The sequence below is a fragment of the Esox lucius genome, chromosome 1 (genome assembly GCF_011004845.1).
Source record: "Esox lucius isolate fEsoLuc1 chromosome 1, fEsoLuc1.pri, whole genome shotgun sequence".
NCBI classification, from domain to species: Eukaryota; Metazoa; Chordata; class Actinopteri; order Esociformes; family Esocidae; genus Esox; species Esox lucius.
The window spans coordinates 19,190,684-19,211,709 of NC_047569.1; the positions used below are offsets into that span (position 1 = coordinate 19,190,684).

At 39.3% G+C, this 21,026-nt stretch overlaps 1 protein-coding gene across 3 annotated transcripts in view; it reads left to right on the forward strand.

Annotated features, from left to right (window-relative positions):
• kirrel3b (kirre like nephrin family adhesion molecule 3b) overlaps window positions 1-21,026 on the forward strand; it is a 191,401-nt gene that overhangs the window by 166,536 nt on the left and 3,839 nt on the right. For 2 of the 3 annotated variants that reach the window (XM_020041329.3, XM_010893311.5), the window contains exons 10-15: window positions 6,034-6,134; window positions 6,797-6,995; window positions 11,651-11,758; window positions 12,535-12,618; window positions 12,859-12,968; window positions 16,719-16,805. In XM_020041329.3, the coding sequence (XP_019896888.2) occupies window positions 6,034-6,134; window positions 6,797-6,995; window positions 11,651-11,758; window positions 12,535-12,618; window positions 12,859-12,968; window positions 16,719-16,805 (689 nt within the window). The remainder of the gene's footprint in view (window positions 1-6,033; window positions 6,135-6,796; window positions 6,996-11,650; window positions 11,759-12,534; window positions 12,619-12,858; window positions 12,969-16,718; window positions 16,806-21,026) is intronic. The other variant, XM_034292094.1, reaches the window with a different exon arrangement.

Here is a 21,026-nt window from a genome sequence, read left to right on the forward strand (position 1 = left end):
CTCCCAGAGACTCCAAGAAGGTTGAGTACTCTGCACTGCCGTTCGGCCCGTAGGCACAAACAACAGTGAGAAACCTATTCCCTATCCCCAGGGAAACGGCCCTCTCGTTCACCGGGTTAAACTCCAACACATGGCAGCAGAGCGGGGGAGCTATAAGCAAACCCACACCAGCCCGCCGCCTCTCACCATGGGCAACTCCAGAGTGGTGAAGAGTCCATCCTCTCTCAAGGAGTGTGGTTCCAGAGCCCAAGCCGTGCGTAGAGGTGATCCTACCTCTAGTCAGAACCTCTCAACCTCTCGCACGATCTCAGGCTCCTTCCCCGCCAGCGAGGTGACATTCCACTAGAGCTAGTTTCCGTGTCCAGGGATCGAGACGTCTTAAAAAGAGACGTCTTATTCTGATTTCAAATCTTGATGGTCCCAGAGATATAGCCAAGCATCGTTGTTTGATAAAATCAGTTTTTATATTGACAACGATTCATGTTCTTCACAGCGAAATCCAACTCGATCAACTCAGCACAAAACTATTCATGATATTCAAAACCCTTACTAGGTTTTAACACAGGATAATTGTATTTCTGAAAAGAAGAGAGTCTCTAGCATTTAACTAGCCATAGTTTATCATTCTACGTGGCCTCTATGCTTCGCACGACGTCAACAAAGACATGCAGTCTGGCACCGTTTACGCACAGGCTTTTGTGTTTTGTAGCATGTATCTTCCTCAAAAGACGACCAATGGATTTGAGACTTGCTAGGTTGAGAGCACACAAGCCACACTTTACGGCAAGTGTTGAATGATCACCTTGAGACGCACACACAGGACACACCAAAAGTGCGCACCTCCCCTAACTTGACTATTGCGCAAAACGCATAGCTGTCGCTGTTCACGAAACTATACTCAGCATTTAAAGTTTAAATGGCTACTCCTTGATGGAAAAGCAGCATAGGAGACCAATTTGGACTAGATTTTTTGAAGAAATCATGGACTGTGAGTCAAGCAACTTGGTGAGTACAATAAGATAGATTACCCAAGACATACAGTATATTAGCATAGAGTATATGTGGTGATCTAACATATGATGCAAATACCACATATGATGTTAGATCACCACATATGATGTTAGATCACCACATATGATGCAAAAACCACATATGTTAGATCACCACATATGATGCAAACACCAAATATGATGTTAGATCACCACATATGATGCAAACACCACAAGTTAGATCATTGGATCCACCTGCTTGTTGCGCCTCCTGTTAGTACCTTTATGAAGGGAAGCTAATTTTCCATCATGTACAACATTCCTGGGAGTGTGTAACCCTTATTTTAATCACCTTTGCACTGTTTGTTCTGGGTAGGTATGAACTTGAAAATTAATAATGTATCCAAAGTGTCCAAATTGGCACAAATTGGCCAATCTGGAAAGGACACTTTGGCCTTGCTTTAAAAATGACTAAGTAGATCACTGAAACTTTACCCAGATCCTGCTGACATCTATTTAATCAAGTGGAAAGTTCCTCCAGGTTCTTAATCCATGTTTGACCTTCCCCACTGCAATTCAAACATGAGGAGGAATTTAGTTTTTTACAAAAAACAAGTTTTTGGTTTGTTTTATCTTCTGCCAAATCTATTGTGTTATACTTTCCTGCATTCATTTATAATTCCTACAAACTACAGAGTGTCTCCTTTCAAATGGAACCAAACATATGTTTCTACTATATTCAGGTCATGAGCTACAAGCATTTAGATTTGGGTACACCTTTTTAGACGGAAATTGACTTTTTTTGCCTGATCCATGAGAGGCTAACCGGACATGTACCCCCCGGAAAAACACAACTGTTAGCAACCCGGACATAAATTAACAACCATAAAAAAAAAAAAATCATAATCCTTTTGACCTAACCCCTTTCATCCCACAGAATCACTTGCACTACCCCTCCCTCTCTAACTGGACCCACCGACAAAACAACTGCCACCATCCGGTCATAAATCATAAAATCATATTCTCACACATATGCAGCTGCCAAGAGGTGAAAGGTCAAAGCAATAAATCACTCGGAGTTGTGGTGCCGTATACTTTATTCTTCTAAGGTGACAAACTACAGTTTATGAAAATGTCATGACAACATTATGACCATCCTGTGTCACTTGAACTGACAAAATACAGATTATGACTAAACAAAAGACGCATTATGACCATAATTATTCAAACCAAATAGGCCTATCACCTAGCTATACATGCCCTTATGTTGGTCAGTAGTCACAAAGAGGATATAATGTCCAGCTCCTGAAATCTACTGCTGGCATCCTAGTCAAGAGAAACATTAAATTGGGGTAAATATCTGACATCAATTCATCCTTAATTACATTTATATATAGTATTTTTTTAACCCCCTGTTAAAACCCCCAATAGCCTTTTTAAGCCCAATCAATTAATATAAAATGTATTTTCTAACTGAAAAGTCGCAGCTTAAAGAAACTAGTGCAAAATAATAAATAGATAAAGAAAGGCCATTAAAATGGATGCAACAAATATTGTAAAAAATTGCAACAGCTATTACAACAGAGGTGTTTTAAGAATAGCTGCAAGAAAGCACAAAAAGTCACATCTTTTCAAAGCTCAGACTATACTCTGTATGGAAATAAACAGCCAGTCTTTATGTAGGCTCTTGTGACAAGGTGATGACTAATCGATAAAACAGAATTATATTCTGAGGCAGCCCACTCAATTGCTTCCTTGCCTCTTTGAAAAAAAATACCATACTAGTGAGAACAGTGTAGTTCTGCCACTTGCACCACCCAACAACTCCCTCTCTCTGTATTATACAATCTGAGCACACACACACACACAAACTCCTTCTACTCCTATCTGGAGGAGTCACCCCACCCCAGCAGTCTGAGGCAGGGAGATAAAGCCATCTAATTATATTCCTCATTTGCTGCCCTGATCCACAATGTAGATTCTCCAGAGTCACCAGAACTCGCCTTGGGCATTTCATAAGGAATTGATCTGTCCGTATTTACCTCAGGAACACATTCTAGCCAAACACTACCCACCGCACCCCCCATACATAGATGAGTATAGAGTGGTTTCCCAAAAAATGTAATTATTTAATCATGATTAATCACAATCTTCTGTAGTTAGTTGCAATTGATACACATTTTAGAATTTAAAATCAATGCATTATGTGACATTTGCTGTGTTGTATTGTAAAGGAAAGACAAAAAACACAAATACAAAATGATCTGTATCATAATTTTACTTCTGACAATTTTTTTTAAGTTTGATCACGTACTCTCTCCATCTCTCTCTCTCTTTCTCTCTCTCTGTCACACACACACACATAAACACACACACACAAAGCAATTTAGGTTCAGTGTTCCACTGCTTTGCTACCTGCATAAAATATTTGTTGCATGTTTCAACATAGTGCCTTCATGTCTGAGCCTGAGAATAAAGTTTCCAGTTGTCAATGATGTAATGCGCTATAAACCGGATGTAGTTGTGGTTACTTATCAATTTCCAATGGTCTACAGTTAGAGCAACTGCCTGTGTATTTTTCTACTTTTCTTAGCCTACTTTGTACAGCTTGTCTGTCCTTGTAACAGTGTTTGTCTCTCAATAACTCATGTGACTCACCACTTTAATCATGTCTTTTAAATGCTTTGTACTGTAGATTAGGGTTACAGTAAACAGCAAAAACTAAAAATGTGCCCTATTGTTTTAGGTCATCAAGTGTAGATTCTAGTATATAAGTATTGTGAACTTTTTTGTCTTATCAGGGTAGCCAGAGAAAATAATGTTGCAATAGTCTAATATTGTATTAACACCATATTTAACAAAACGTTTTCAGAGTTCCAGAGTTCTTATTATTGTAATGCAATAAGAAATATGTTTTATGTTTAGAGAGAGATCTGGATCCAGAGTAATGCCGAGTTCCCTCAGAGTTATTTATTTTAAATGATTCTACATCTGTCAAGGATAATTTTTTCCTTGACTTTGTTTCTTGGGACCTAAAATGAGCAGTTCAGTTTTTTTTCATAGTTTAGAAATAAAAAAACACTTCTGTCATCCATTTCCTTATATCTGAAACACCCACAGCTAGGATTGTACATTTTGAAGCTTTGCTATGTTTTGTTGAAATGTACAACTGTGTCATTTTCATAGCAGTGAAAGTTGACTTTGTGCTTCCAGTTGACATCACCAAGAGCAGCATAAATAGTGAAAACTAAAGTGGTCACAAAAGTGGTCTCAGTACTATAATTGGGTCCAAAGGCGTGCACAGGAGCCCCTGCCTTTTTCCCCTTAGACACAACAAATGCTCATTTTGCCAATTGGTGCCTGCATTCTTTCTGCATGACACATGGCATTTACGTAGACGGGCATGCATGCTTCATCCGTTCGACGCGTGTCACTCGAGCAGATGGGCATGCGTCGCCAGTCCGCCTAAAGCGCATTGCGGAAGCTGACAGTCATGAGGAATTCGACGATTGCATTGCGCCCAATGTCCATGCATGTATCTAAGAAGTCTTTTTTTGTCATTTTTGCCCATGCCCCCGAAAGATCTGTGCACGGCCCAGATGGGGTTTAAAACTGGACTGGAGTGTTTCAGAAATATTAGTGGTCTTTAGATAGGCAGCGATTTGCTGGGAAACCACATTTTATTACATTTCTGAGAAGAACAATAGATTTGACCGATAATTATTTAAGCTTTTTCATTGAAGAGGCTTTATTATTGCCACGTTTAGAGGTTTGGGACACTCCCTGAGGATATGGGGCAGTTTATTATGTCCAAGCACAGGAAGTAGCTCATTTCGTAGTTTAGTTGGAATCAGATCCAGATGACAGCGGGTAGGTGTAGGCCTCATTTTAATGGACGTATAAAGTGATAAAATACTTATTTTAGTTATTCTGGTTTTTCATAATTTATTTCCGTTATTTTTTATGAAATGTCCCTAATAATTTGTTGTTGTTTTGCCAGTTGACTGAAAACACATTCTCATTTTGAGTAAAACTTACTTTTCCACCGAATTGCCTCTTCACTACATACACAGTGATATTATGACATAGTGCTCAATGCAGTGCTGTTAGTTTGCAGCTATCATTCCACAGCAGTCGTAACCTACTGTAGCACCCAGTCTCATTCATCCATTGGCATACCAAGACACCATCTGCCTAATTTATTTTTAATAAGAGACAAGTAATAAACTGCAGTTATGTACCAACAGAAAGATGACAGGGAATGGGATAGAGGGGAGCTGGTGGTAAGCTCACCTTAATAATTGAAGTTGTTCCCCCAGTACGTAATATTCTTTTGTTTACATGGTGTTACTATCCATTGAAGCAAATAGACTAGTTTATATTTTCTCTGTTGTTGAAGGACAGCGTGTTCTCCAATCTATGATATCACTGCGTTGCACCACTCTGGGAAGCGAAAACAAATGTGCTGAAACTCAGGGAGGCATGTTATATCTGAAAATCAGGGAGGCATGTTATATCTGAAAATCAGGGAGGCATGTTATATCTGAGAATCAGGGAGGCATGTTATATGTTTTTTCTTCCATCTTTGTAGTCATTATTACGCTCAGTGTGTAATGCTATTGTGACCCATATCTTAGTTGGAGAAATCAAGAGCACCTTGAATAACCTATTGAATTTCACGATTTCAGAAAGAGGGCTAGGCCAATATGGAAGCTGTTCATACTGTTCTAATATGCCCTTGGTGATTTTGTTGAGGTTCGACAAGGCATTCGTTTTGAACCTAAATGCACTCATCTGTCAGAATTGCTGTTTAGTGCCTGCATTCATAGTCAAGTTGGTTAGAAATTCGAAGTAGGAATTATTTTGAGAAAATGCAGTTGGTTTTCAACCTCTTAATTGATTGCGGCATAACTTTATTAAACCTTTGTTACATGACACTGACTTTAGCCCACAGGAATCTAATAGTGGTTTATTATGTTTATGCGAGGGTTTGTGATTGACCTTCATGGCTGATGTTATGTTGTTCTCTGTGCCCTTTCCACAGGCCCACCCACCATCTCCAGTACCCAGACACAACAGGCTCTACACGGGGAGAAGGGCCAGATCAAGTGCTTCATCCAGAGCACTCCACCTCCAGATCGCATCGTATGTAAAACCAACACCACTTTCTTCAATATCTAAATCTTAAATTTTCTTTGCCGGCCACAGCAACAAATCGTTTATGGGTTGCAAATGCAGCAATGGATCCCTGACAACTGTTGCTTTATTAGAATATTAACAACCCATGCATTACAACTAAGAATAAAACAATTGGATGATAACACTAGCATTCCTTAATATAATTTTTTGTATTAAAGAAGGAGCTGAAAGAATGGCAAGAATGGCAAGCTTAAAGAATCAGCATGCTTATGCTCAGTGGTTAGGAAAGACCCAATTAAGAGATATGTAAAGCCCTTAGGTAAACAACTTAATCAAATTCATCTCTTGTACTGTGTGGGTGGGTATTTTTCTGATTTGGAAATAAATAAATAATTGTAATACTCTGTCTACTAATGTGTTTTGTGGGTTGATGCTGAGCATTAACATTCTGCATAATTAATATGTAGTTGATTTGATGGGGGTAGTATAAAGTGCTACTGGCACTATAATGTGATTAATGTGAAAGAAATGTTTCTTCCATGATACTTTTTTTCTTTTTCTTGCAGTTCATATTTCTTGTGTATAATCTGTTATTGTCAATTATAAGAGTATGTCCTACTACAGATCATTCATGGAAAGATACTGCCTGTTTAACTTACCCCTTACAGGCCTGGTCATGGAAGGAGACAGTGCTGGAGTCGGGGACTTCAGGTCGTTACACGGTAGAGACAGTCAGCACTGAGGAAGGAGTAATCTCTACTCTGACCATGAGTAACATCGTCCCTGCTGATTTCCAGACCATCTACAACTGCACAGCCTGGAATAGTTTTGGTTCGGACACAGAGATCATCCGCCTCAAGGAACAAGGTGGGAGCAATGGTTTGGCAATCTGGTAAATACCCAGATTTTGAAGATTTTGAGAAGTAGAAACATTTTGATATCACAGGACACGTTCAAACCCTCGGCTGTTAAGCAGCTCATAGAGATTATTGACATGCCATTTACACTCACCTAAAGGATTATTAGGAACACCTGTTCAATTTCTCATTAATGCAATTATCTAATCAACCAATCACATGGCAGTTGCTTCAATGCATTTACGGGTGTGGTCCTGGTCAAGACAATCTCCTGAACTCCAAACTGAATATCAGAATGGGAAAGAAAGGTGATTTAAGCAATTTTGAGAGTGGCATGGTTGTTGGTGCCAGACGGGCCGGTCTGAGTATTTCACAATCTTCTCAGTTACTGGGATTTTCACGCACAACCATTTCTAGGGTTTACAAAGAATGGTGTGAAAAGGGAAAAACGTCCAGTATGGGGCAGTCCTGTGGGGGCGAAAACGCCTTGTTGATGCTAGAGGTCAGAGGAGAATGGGCCGACTGATTCAAGCTGATAGAAGAGCAACTTTGACTGAAATAACCACTCGTTGCAACCGAGGTATGCAGCAAAGCATTTGTGAAGCCACAACACGCACAACCTTGAGGCGGATGGGCTACAACAGCAGAAGACCCCACCCGGTACCACTCATCTCCACTACAAATAGGAAAAAGAGGCTACAATTTGCACCAAAATTGGACAGTTGAAGACTGGAAGAATGTTGCCTGGTCTGATGAGTCTCGATTTCTGTTGAGACATTCAGATGGTAGAGTCAGAATTTGGCGTAAACAGAATCAGAACATGGATCTATCATGCCTTGTTACCACTGTACAGGCTGGTGGTGTTGGTGTAATGGTGTGGGGGATGTTTTCTTGGCACACTTTAGGCCCCTAGTGCCAATTGGGCCTCGTTTAAATTGTTTCTGATCATGTCCATCCCTTTATGACCACCATGTACCCATCCTCTGATGGCTACTTCCAGCAAGATAATGCACCATGTCACAAAGCTTGAATCATTTCAAATTGGTTTCTTGAACATGACAATGAGTTCACTGTACTGAAATGGCTCCCACAGTCACCAGATCTCAACCCAATAGAGCATCTTTGGGATGTGGTGGAACGGGAGCTTCGTGCCCTGGATGTGCATCCCACAAATCTCCATCAACTGCAAGATGCTTTCCTATCAATATGGGCCAACATTTCTAAAGAATGCTTTCAGCACCTTGTTAAATCAATGCCACATAGAATTAATGCAGTTCTGAAGGCGAAAGGGGGTCAAACACAGTATTAGTATGGTGTTCCTATTAATCCTTTAGGTGAGTGTACATGCTACAGTAACAAATAATAAGATAATTCCGTAGTTGCAAACATAGCTACATTTGCGCATGCTTGAAGCACTTACCTTATGCTCCTGCTGGAAATGTGTTTTTGTTAAATTTTTTTGTCAATTTTTTTTATCCATGTATGTAAACACAATCAAGTGTTGGGAATTATATATGTTTTATGCTTTTTGAAAACATTCCCTTAGCTTCCTAATAGTAACAACAAAATACATGGACGATTTGTCCAAAGCAAAATCGTCTTACAAATCTGTTTAAATTAGATGCTGAAACAGTAGCCCAACGAGCACTCACTGACCAAAGACATACATGGCCAACAATTATTGGGCAATCCTGGTCTGGCCTTAATTAGCCAAAGAAAATTGATACATATTTGGTCTTTCCTGACCATCCTTGATCTGACCCAAATTATAGACGTCCATGATTGGTCCATATTAAGACCGTCCGGACTAGCCTTGATTTGGACCTAACTTTTATGTTCGTTACTGTTCCACGTGTATTCTGTATCCTTATAGTTTTTTGAACACTTAGTGAGCAAAAGTGTGACAGCAATATCTAGTGATTTTTTTGTTGTTGGAGGATTCAAGTAATCCTACAAATGTGTACATTGGTTTACAGAAGTACAGTATTATGGCCATGATAGACCACTTCTGAATATCTACATACTTCAGAGAGAGAACACATAGAGAAGGACAATACTTGTATTCAGTATGCAGTATGCACTTGTATGCAGACACCATATAGCTCTGCCATGTATTTAAATGCAGCTTATTGCAAACTACTTGATGCATTCGACATACTAAGACAAAATCTTGTTCGTTCTAAATTGGTTTAAAATGTGTTTTCAAGTCAAAGATCCAATCCTCAAATACAACCATAAGCTTAAGTTGAGCCAATAGAGGTAAAATCTTGTATTACATTTTTTATGGGAAGTTTTTTTTATGTTTACTGTTTGCCAAGAAGATAAAATGTATTGGGCTACTATTTTAAAACAATTATGTCCTGTTTTTCTTAGCAAGACAAATTGGTTTCCGACACTTTTCCCTAAGTATGGCAATATGAAAGTCATATTTTCAAACATGACTTCCACTAACAACATGGCTATCTGTTTGCAAGATGGCCCTCGCTGTGGGAGATTCACTGATATATTTTTATGTACAGTATCATCATATCCATGAATTTTAACCCATTCATATTATAGAAGACCTAGCTTGAGATCCGATAATTGTTTTTCATTTGAAGTGAGATCACTTTGACAGAACTAGTTATTAAAATACAATATTATCTAGGTATGCTTTACAATCATATTATTATGGAGCTTTCAACTAAATGCAAATAGCTGCAGGTACAGTATGTTTCTATGGTCATTGTTCTTCATAGTCCTCTGTTTTTGTATCGTGGTGGAAACTATTGTGCTCTGCTTCAAGTCTTGAGATCTAAATAAGAATATTGGCTTAAGTTGTTCTTTTTTTCACATACATAAATTATGCCTTCTATAGAATCATAAAAGATGTAGCACAAACTGTCGTTGAGACCAAAATTTGCAAGTAAAAAAACCCAGTCTGAGACAGTTAATGTCTTTTTCATGTCTTTTCTTTGGCTTTGTGATTTTTGGGCATGTTTTGTGGAGAAAATCAGTTCATTATCATCCCTCACGAACACAGCATACTTAATTTGTTTATCCTGCAAAGTACAGACAGATATCCTGGTCAATTATCTACATTGAAGTGTAGATCATTTCCAAAACAGTTGGGACGCTGCATAAAATGTAAATTAAAACAGAATGCAATGATGTGCAAATCATTTAAACCCCTATATTCAATATAAAATAGTACAAAGACGACATATCAAATGTTGAAACTGAAAATGTTTATTGTTTCTTGGAAAATACATGCTCACTTGATGCCAGCAGCACGTTTAAAAAAAACTGGGACAGAGGCAACAAAAGACTTGAAATGTTGTGTAATGCTAAAAAACTAAACCTGGTGGAGCATCACATAATTAATTAGGTCAATTGGCAACAGGTCAGTAACATGATTGGGTATCATTCCAGAGAGGATGGGACTGTCAGAAGTGAGGATGGGCAAATAGTGAAACAATTTAAGATGGTTCTCAACGTACAATTGCAAAGAGTTTTGGGATCACATCATCTACAGTACATAAAATCATTAAAAGATTCGGAAAATCTGGAGAAATCTCTGTACCCAAGGCCGAAAACCAATATTGGATGGCCGTGATCTTCAGGCCCCCAGACGGCACTGCATGACATGATTCTGTAGTGGAAATCACTGCATGGGCTCAGGAACACGTCTGAAAACCATTGTTGGTGAACACAGTGTCGCTGCAGGTTTTGGATGGTAGCAACATATGCTGCCATCCAAATGGCATCTTTTTCAATGCCAAACCACATTCTGCACACATTAACAGCATGGCTCCGTAGTAAAAGGGTCCGGGTGCTAAACTGGCCTGCTTGCAGTCCAGACCTGTCACCGATTGAAAACATTTGGCACATTATGAAACGAAAAATACAACAAAGGAGATCCCAAAGTGTTGAGCAGCTGAAATTCTATATCAAGCAAGAATGGGAATACATTCCTCTTTCAAAACTACAGCAATTAGTCTCCTCAGTTTCCAAACACTTACAGAGTCTTGGTAAAAGAAGAGGTGATGCAACACAGCGGAAAATATTTTTCCAAAAACAATAACATTTCACAGTTTCAACATTTGATATGTTGTCTTTCTACTATTTTCAATTAAATATAGGGAGAAATTATTTGCACATCATTGCATTCTGTTCGTATTTGCATTTTACGCAGCGTCCCAACTTTTTTGGGACGCTGCGTACATCCAATCACAAATTTTGGACCCGGAGTTATGAGATCCATACAGAACGGTTTGTGTGCCCAGTTGAAGTTTGCGGTGTAGCAGGTTCAATTGCTGTGCTGAGTTAACTTTTACGGATTATGCACACGCAAGGCTGGATTAGCTCTTATAAGATGACCATACCGACAGACAGGAGCAGCATGCTGAAAATAAATTTGCCAGCAACTGTGTTAGGTTTTTCTTTGTGTGGGATCATTTAGAATAGATGGGAGCCTGAAGTGTCTAAAATGTAACATTTACTAAGAGATTTTGCAGTGGATCAGTAGAAAAAGTACTTGAGAACTGTTTCACAAGTTGCTAATGAGTGGAATATAAGCTACCAGGAGCTCACAATCTACGTTTGAGATCCTTGCTTTATGTTTTGTAGTGTACAGGTTGTTTTTGCAAGTGTTATTGTAGAAAGAAAACTTTTTGTTGTCTGCAGAGACTCTTCCAGTGGTTGTCATCATTGGGGTGGCAGTCGGGGCCATTGTGGCTTGTATAATCCTCATGGCGACCATCGGAGCCTTCTGCTGTACCAGCTCTCAGAGAAGTAAGTATCCCTTTGCCTTTCACCCACTCTATATCAAAGCTAAAACAGATATGGTTCTCATCTATTAAAGGTGTAAAGGCTCAGGTCTCGTAGCTGTTCAGTATATCTTAACACACTTATTTACAACCCTGTTTCCAAAAAAGTTAGGACGCTGCGTAAAATGCAAATTAAAACAGAATGGAATGATTGGCAAATCATTTATCCCTATATTTAATTGAAAATAGTACAAAGATGACATATCAAATGTTGAAATTGAGAAATTGTATTGTTTTTGGAAAACGACCCATTTTGAATTTGATGTTGGGACAGGGGCATGTTTACCACTATGTTGCATCACCTCTTCTTTTAAGCATTTGGGAACTGAGGAGACCGTAGTAATGTTAAATTTTTTAGCTTTTCCAGTCTTTTGTTGCCTCAACTTTTTTGAAACATGTTTTATGGCATCAAATTCAAAGTGGGCATTTATTTTTCAAGAAACAATAAAATGTTTCAGTTTCAACATTAAACAAGTTTTCTTAGTACTATTTTCTATTGAATTTAGGGTTTACATGATTTGCACATCTTTGCATTGTGTTTTTTTACACTTTTTACACTTTGGAAACTGGGTTGTTTTAGGAGAATTATGTCCATCCTGTCTATGGTTCAAATACAGACCTCCATAACAGTGACACAGGTTAGATACTGTCAGCCACTCCATTTTTCCCATACTGCTGCTGCTTGCATCCCTGCGTGGGATCATTTACTTGCATTCAGTATGTTATTGTTGTATACCACAGAAGATGTGCACCTGGTTATGCCCTCACTACCGGTCTCCATCTGTGCCCACCAGAGAGAACTTCCAAGCAAAATTAAGACAGAAAGTAAGACTTTGTTATATAACAGTATGCAATGAGTCAGAGTCAGGTTGTGATGTGATTATGTATACAGAAGGTCATTGTATCTTTGACATGAAGCATGTACATTAACCTGCATAACTTGCTATGTATTATTAAGGAAGTGGACTCCAATCTCTCAAAGATATTATGTTCTGTGGGAGCACAATGACTTGATATATTTTGTGTCTCAGCATTTGAGCTATATCTGACTTGTATTTCCACCAGATCTGAAAGGTGTTGTGTTGGCCAAGAATGACATTAGAGTTGAGATTGTCCACAAAGACCACAACATGGCTCAGGAAAAAGTGGAGCACACCGGCATCAAGCAACTGATGGTGAGTGGTGTCCTCCCATGCAAGCATTATTTCTATCCAGAGTAACACCAGAGATTCAAATCCCTTCCAGACCATTTTTGCTATATATAAATCACTCTTTTAGAATGTTAGAAGTTGGCCCCAATGAACAATTTTCTGTTCAAAAAGCAATGCTTTATGTTAAAGACAGACACATATGTGTACTATAGCCAATCAGAGCTACAAAAAGCCAATATGCAAATTAGCTGAACAGTATGTTCTCATTTGCTGAATTGTAGCAAAAGCTGCACATAGATTAAAAGTTTACTTTTTGCTTGCACTCTGTTATGTACAGTTAAACAAAACACATTATAATTTAAAAATGTAAGGAATTTAAATTCCAGCAGTCTTAAGACACATGACCAAATTGTTTTTAATTAGTTTGTAATTCTGGGGGCTATTCATGACATTTTCAACCACCTTTTGGGGCCATTATCGACTTCCATCTTGAGCTGGACTGGCTGCTTTGGACGGAATGATTAGAAAGGTCCTTGTTTTCCATGAAAACATATATGAAATAAGGAAATTGGCACCAATCAAGCGCCACCCACAGAGTATGGCATTGCGTGACAGCATGGAGTGATAGCCTTCCTTCTTCAAGATCCCTTTAACCCTGTACACATCTCTTACTTTACCACCACCAAAGCACCCACAGACTATTACATTGCCTCCACCATGCTTGACAGATGGCATCAAGCACACCTCCAGCATCCCAGAGTCACCTCTTCACTGTTGACGTTGACTGGTGTTCTGTGGGTACTATTTAATGAAGCTGCCAGTTGAGGACCTGTGAGGCATCTGTTTCTCAAACTAGACAAAAATGGATTTGTCCTTTTGCTCAGTTGTACACCAGGGCCTCCCACTCCTCTTTCTATTCTGGTTAGGGCCAGTATGTGCTGTTCTGTAAAGGGAGTAGTACACTCACCTAAAGGATTATTAGGAACACCTGTTCAATTTCTCATTAATGCAATTATCTAATCAACCAATCACATGGCAGTTGCTTCAATGCATTTAGGGGTGTGGTCCTGGTCAAGACAATCTCCTGAACTCCAAACTGAATATCAGAATGGGAAAGAAAGGTGATTTAAGCAATTTTGAGAGTGGCATGTTTGTTGGTGCCAGACGGGCCAGTCTGAGTATTTCACAACTGCTCAGTTACTGGGATTTTCACGCACAACCATTTCTAGGGTTTACAAAGAATGGTGTGAAAAGGGAAAAACATCCAGTATGCGGCAGTCCTGTGGGGGCGAAAATGCCTTGTTGATGCTAGAGGTCAGAGGAGAATGGGCCGACTGATTCAAGCTGATAGAAGAGCAACTTTGACTGAAATAATCACTCAACCGAGGTATGCAGAAAAGCATTTGTGAAGCCACAACACGCAAAACCTTGAGGAGGATGGGCTATAACAGCAGAAGACCCCACCCGGTACCACTCATCTCCACTACAAATAGGAAAAAGAGGCTACAATTTGCACGAGCTCACCAAAATTGGACAGTTGAAGACTGGAAGAATGTTGCCTGGTCTGATGAGTCTCGATTTCTGTTGAGACATTCAGATGGTAGAGTCAGAATTTGGCGTAAACAGATTGAGAACATGGATCTATCATGCCTTGTTACCACTGTGCAGGCTGGTGGTGTTGGTGTAATGGTGTGGGGGATGTTTTCTTGGCACACTTTAGGCCCCTTAGTGCCAATTGGGCCTCGTTTAAATTGTTTCTGATCATGTCCATCCCTTTATGACCACCATGTACCCATCCTCTGATGGCTACTTCCAGCAGGATAATGCACCATGTCACAAAGCTCGAATCATTTCAAATTGGTCTCTTGAACATGACAATGAGTTCACTGTACTGAAATGGCCCCCACAGTCACCAGATCTCAACCCAATAGAGCATCTTTGGGATGTGGTGGAACGGGAGCTTCGTGCCCTGGATGTGCATCCCACAAATCTCCATCAACTGCAAGATGCTATCCTATCAATATGGGCCAACATTTCTAAAGAATGCTTTCAGCACCTTGTTGAATCAATGCCATGTAGAATTAAGGCAGTTCTGAAGGCGAAAGGGGGTCAAACACAGTATTAGTATGGTGTTCCTAATAATCCTTTAGGTGAGTGTAAATAGCTTTGTACGAGATTTTCAGTTTCTTTGCAGTTTCTCACATGGAATAGCCTTCATTTCTCAGAACAAGACAAATGAGTTTTAGAAGATTTTTGGGCCTGTAATCAAACCCACAATTGCTAATGCACAAAATACTCAACTAGTCTAAAGGCCATTTTTATTGCTCCTTTAATCACAACAGTTTCACCTGTACTAACATAATTGCAAAAGGGTTTTGTAACGATCATTTTTAAAATGATTAACTTGGATTAGCAAACACAACGTGCAGTTGGAACACAACACTGATGGTTGCTGATAATATGCCTCTGTATGCCTATGGATATATTCCATTAAAATCCACCTTCTTTTGATTATATCTAGAATCTTTTGGACCTTACAAAAAATTAACTTACCTCATATTTATTTTGATAGAATTACAAAAAATGTTTTTGAAGTAGCCCACTCTTTTGCTGTCTAGGCTATGTTTTAAAGCTGGCTAAATAAATAGTTATGAAACTCAAAAAAATGATTAGCTAGCCTCGTCATCAATTATTTACGATCATAACTGCCCTGACTAGTTTAATTGTGTTGACATTCCTAGGCATTTCATCACAGTGAACATTAAACAGATGAACATATCCATCGTCACCCTGTCACTCCACCAGTCGGTGCAGCTGGGCAAATTGGACGTTGGGCAGTACCCCCCCGGTGTGTGTGGCCTGTAATGGATTAGGCGGCCTGCCACCCCCACTGGTCCAGCCGAGCCAGGATGTCCTCTTTGAGCCAGGGGCAATCGTGAACGTGCTGGAGTGGCAAGGTGTGATACGCCTGCTGGGCCTCTCCAGTCAGGAACAGCCCCAGACAAGCAGAAGGTGGCGGGTGGTGGGTCTGGCCATCCAGGCCTCCACTTCAAGACATCTGTTGTGCTCACCGTATGCACACTGTGGTGATTCATGCTCTCCAAGGACCTGAGCCTCCATGGCCTGAATGCCCTTCGCTCAGTGGTAGCGATACACGCCTAGGACCTGGGTGCCACAACACATTATTTAGAGTTACTTGCCATGAGTCTAGTTTACATGTCTGACAGAGGCTCCCAATTGGCGTGAATGTCAATGTCGCTGCCCAGCATTGCATTGTACATTGTTGCAAGGAGTTCAAATCCTGGTTGTGAGATTCTGACAGTACCAGCTGTTGATGCAGAGGGAGGTGCAAATTGGTTTATCTGAAGCAGATGTTGGACAGCGCTGCCTTGCCTGTGGCACACTAATGACTCTTTGTGATGGATCGGGATCCTACAAACTCAATCGTGGCTTTTGGATGGTGAAACTCCTTGAACTGTCTAATTGAATGAGCAGTGTAATAAGAAGCATTGGAGAAATGTGCACCAGAGGACCCATCAATCTTCAAACTTTCTGGGAATTGCTGTAGTCATGATTTGGACATCTTACATTACAGTATATTATTCTAAAAGAATACAAATGAAAACGTGTCAGAATATTGCTTTTTTTATTAATTATTTATATTAAATCCCTGTGTCAGGACTATGTTTCCATAGTGTCAGGACAGTTTTGGTAATGTATGGAACACCTTTTTTTTTCAAATTTCTAATGCGTTCCCTGCATTTCTTTGTACAGGTTGAACGTGGGGAGTTCCAGCAGGAGTCAGTGCTGAAACAGCTGGAGGTACTGCAGGAGGAGGAGAAAGAGTACCAGCATGTCAAGGTTGGTCCATAAGCATGGTAAAGTTAGGCCCAAAGAAAATAGAAGAAGGGAAGAAGAAGGGAAATGAGGGAAGTCAGGCAAGAGAGATAAGGTTGATCTTCAACTGAGGACCATTTTCCATTCACCTTGGCTTTGAAGGGGATATAGCCGGGGGTAAAATATATTCATCAGCATCTGTCTGGCCCTTGATGTGCAAAGTGCAGCAGCCATGCTGTAGAATGCACAATACACAGGAAGCACCATTTAATAATTACTTAGAAATTAAACCATACTACTACATGTATAACAGTTTGTAACACGTGTTTGCCAAAATGGTAATTGTAAGCATTGACAGATGGTTTGGAAAGATCTATGAGGCAATTCCTTACCAGACAGACAATCATATGATGCACTGTTTGTTATATTCACTAGTCACATTTATAATGAAAGTTCACCATTTCTCCAATTAAATGACATTAACATGTGGAAACATTTCCAGACTGAAAGTACAACCCTGTTTCCAAAAATGTTGGGAAACTTTAAATTGTAAAGAAAGACAGAATGCAATGATGTGCAAATCATTTATAACCTACATTCAAAAGAAAATGGTACAAAGACAGCATATCAAATGTTGAAACAGACATTTTATTGTTTCTTGAAAAATATATGCCCACTTTGAATTTGATGCCAGCAACAAGTTGGGACCATGGCAACAAAAGACTGGAAAGTTGTGTAATGCTAAAAAATAAACCTGGAGTAACATCTAAGAACTAATTAGGTTAATTGGCAACGAATCAATAACATAATTGGGCATAAAAAATGCATCCCAGGGAGAATGAGTTCAGATGGGGAGGGGTTCATCACTCTGTATGCGAGGGATAAGGCCAAAACCAAAATTGGATGGCCACGATCTTCAGACCCTCAGACGGCACTGCATTAAAAACAGACAATTCTGTAGTGGACATCAATATTACAACAGCACGGCTCCATAGTAGAAGAGTCTGGTTGCTAAACTGGCCTGTCTACAGTGCAGACTTGTCAGCCATTGAAAACATTTGGCGCATTATGAAACCAAAAATATTACAAAGGAGACCCCGAACTGTTGATCAGCTGAAATCGTAAATCAAGCAAGAATGGGAAAACATCTCACTTTCAGAACTCCAGCAGTTGTTCCTCTCAGTTCCCAAATGCTTACAGAGTATCGTTAAAAGAAGAGGTGATGCAACACAGTGGTAATCATGCCCCTGTCCTAACTTTTTTGAAACATGTTACTGACATCAAATTCAAAATGGGAATGTCGTTTTCCAAAAACAATACAATTTCTCAGTTTCAACATTTGATATGTTGTCTTTGTACTATTTTCAATTAAATACAGGGATAAATGATTTGCACATCATTGCATTATGTCTTCATTTGCATTTTATGCAGAATACAACTTTTTGGGAAATGGGGTTGTAATTAACCAAAATAAGTAAAATATAATTCAGCAAGGTAATTGCCTTCATCATGTGTGTATTGCATTGTAAGAGCACTTAATGTGACTAAAGTTTATTGAAAGGGGTTGTAGAGTTACATTATGCTCATTTACTTGTACTAGACATATCCCATCATTGCTACTTAAGTTTTGTTTCGTAAGGTAGAAACGTTGACCCTTAATCTACACACAATGCCTCAAAAAGGAAAAAAAATCTAGACATTTTCAAATTTGTTTAAGAAAAACAGTAATGTCACATTTTCATAATTTTTCATAGTCTTTGATGTCTGGCGAAGTTGAGCTCAGGTGCATCCTGTTTCCATTGATCTTCTTGAGATTCTCTTGATTGGAGTTTACTTCTGGTAAATTCATTTGATTGGAAAGGCACAGAATGGCACATACTTGTCAGAGACCTGATTGTGTCGAGGTAAAGATTTAAGAAAAGGTACCCAAAAATATCTTCAGTATTGAATGGTTCCAAGAACACAGTGTCCTTCATCAATCATAAATGGAAGAAGTTTGGAACAAGGAACACTCTTCCTACAACCTGGCAAAACTGAGCAATCGGATGAGGAGGGCCTTGGTCAGGGAGGTGACCAAAAACCTGATGGTCACTGACAGAGCTCCAAAGTTCCTGTGTGGAGATAGGAGAACTTTCCAGAAGGACAACCATTTCTGCAGCTCTCCAGTAATCAGGCATTGATGGTACAGTGGCCAAAGGGAAGCCACTGCATAGTAAAATGCACATTATAGTCTGCTAAAAGTTCTACAGGTCCTTTGGGGCGCTTGTGAGCCACTCTTTAGTCTGTGCGACTTCTGTTGTCAGCTACACGGTGTGTACACTCATGCAGCTCGTTTTGTCACTGCTGTGTTTGAGATGGGTTGTGTCTTTTCTTCCTCTTTATTCAGTCTCCCTCAAAGCTGCCATGTCAGGAGGACGGTTTTTACTGCTAGTTTCGCATTCAGAGAGGCTCAGTTGGTCGACGGAGAGAGATCTTCTTCCTGTGTTTTTGCATTTAGATCACTAAAATGGATTTAAAAATGCAGCACTTGATGTTTAGAACAATTGGTCAAAAATGTATGGGCAATATGAAGCAATCCCAAAAGTACTCTCTTGAATTCCCAGTCTGGCCTGGTTTTATGAGCATAGACAAAAGCGCAATCATTAATAACAGCCATCAGTTGTGCTCTGCTCATGGCCACCACGCTACCCAACAATTTACTTTAAGTTACATGATAAAGCAAATGTTCCATCTAGTTAAAAGATATCTCTGATATGCTTGCATTATCATTCCATGGACAAACTTGGCACTTTTCCCCTTGACTTATTCAACCACAAGCCCTTGTATGGTCTTCTTGTGCAATCATTCCAAATCTTTTTTGCATTTTTGTATCTCAAACATTAGCTAGCAAGCAGCATTTCAAATAGGCTGCGCTATTGTCTTACAGCAAAATGAATGTGTATGAAAGAAAAAATAAACTGTCTCAATTGTTGAATTATAACTGTAATCGGATTTAGTTGCATTAAATAAATTAGTCAGCAGTGTTTTTGATCTATGCTGCCTCAGTAACATCTTGCAGGCCCTGCAGATTTTTCATTCATGCTGCAAGCTTCCAGTTCCACCTCATCACAAAGGTCCTCTATTGGATTGAGATTTGGGGACTGTGCAGGCCATTGGAGTAAACTAAAATCACTGTCATATATGTAGAACCAGCTTGATCAGTGCTTTCTGACGCCGCGCATTGTCCTACTTTGAGAACTGGTAGACTGTGAAAATAAAGGGCTGCAAATGATCATCAACAATGCTAAGGCAGGATGTGGCATTCAAATGATGCCTAAATTGGTATTAAGGAGCATGACATGTGCCAAGAAAACATACCCCGCACCATTAAACCACAACCAGACTGTACAGTTGGGACGAGACAGGATGGATCATGGATTCATGCGGTTTTGTCAGATTTCTGCACATAGTATTTGCATGTTGCTGCAGAACTAGTGATTGATCGAACTACGCAAAACTTTTCCAATGTTCAATCATCTGGTGATGGTAATCATATGCCCGATGTGATGCTTGATGCGCCACCTGCACAAACTGTGAAAAGAGTCTTCAAATTGAATTTCAAAAACAGCTCTTGGAAATACAACATTTATTTGTTAATGTTTATTTTTTTTATGAATGTAGATAATTGAAAATACAACATATTATTGTGAAATTAATAAAGTATGATTAAATGATTTTGCAAAATATACAAAATAATTTAATCGTGTCCAATGCAATGGACACGATCTTCAAAATGTGAATGTGAATATTTACCTATGTCATTGTTTATTTGATATTGAGTTGTTTGGCTTTCCATACCTATTAAAATGTATGTAGTAGTGAACTCTAAGGGGAGTTGTTGGATGCCATACTATGAATCATTCATTCCTGTTAATTAGCAGTTAAAATTATTGTAGAGGTGTATGCAAAAGATGACTAAATCATAAAGTGAGCTACTTTTTTACAGTTCAGACCTGACCCATGCAGCAGACTTAATTTATTTGACAATTTAAATGGTAATTAATGCCATTTTGACCTTGAGACTGAGAGAAGAATAAATGCATATAAACAAGGGGATGACTTTTCCCTGTTTCTCTCCAGAGATACTGCTTTTCAGACTTTCTGCCATACAAAAATGTTTTAGTAATTGTTGATATCTACAGTCTGGTCATTTGTAAAGAATAATAAAACAATTTTTACTCTTCTTTCCTCTCCCCCTTTCTTCCC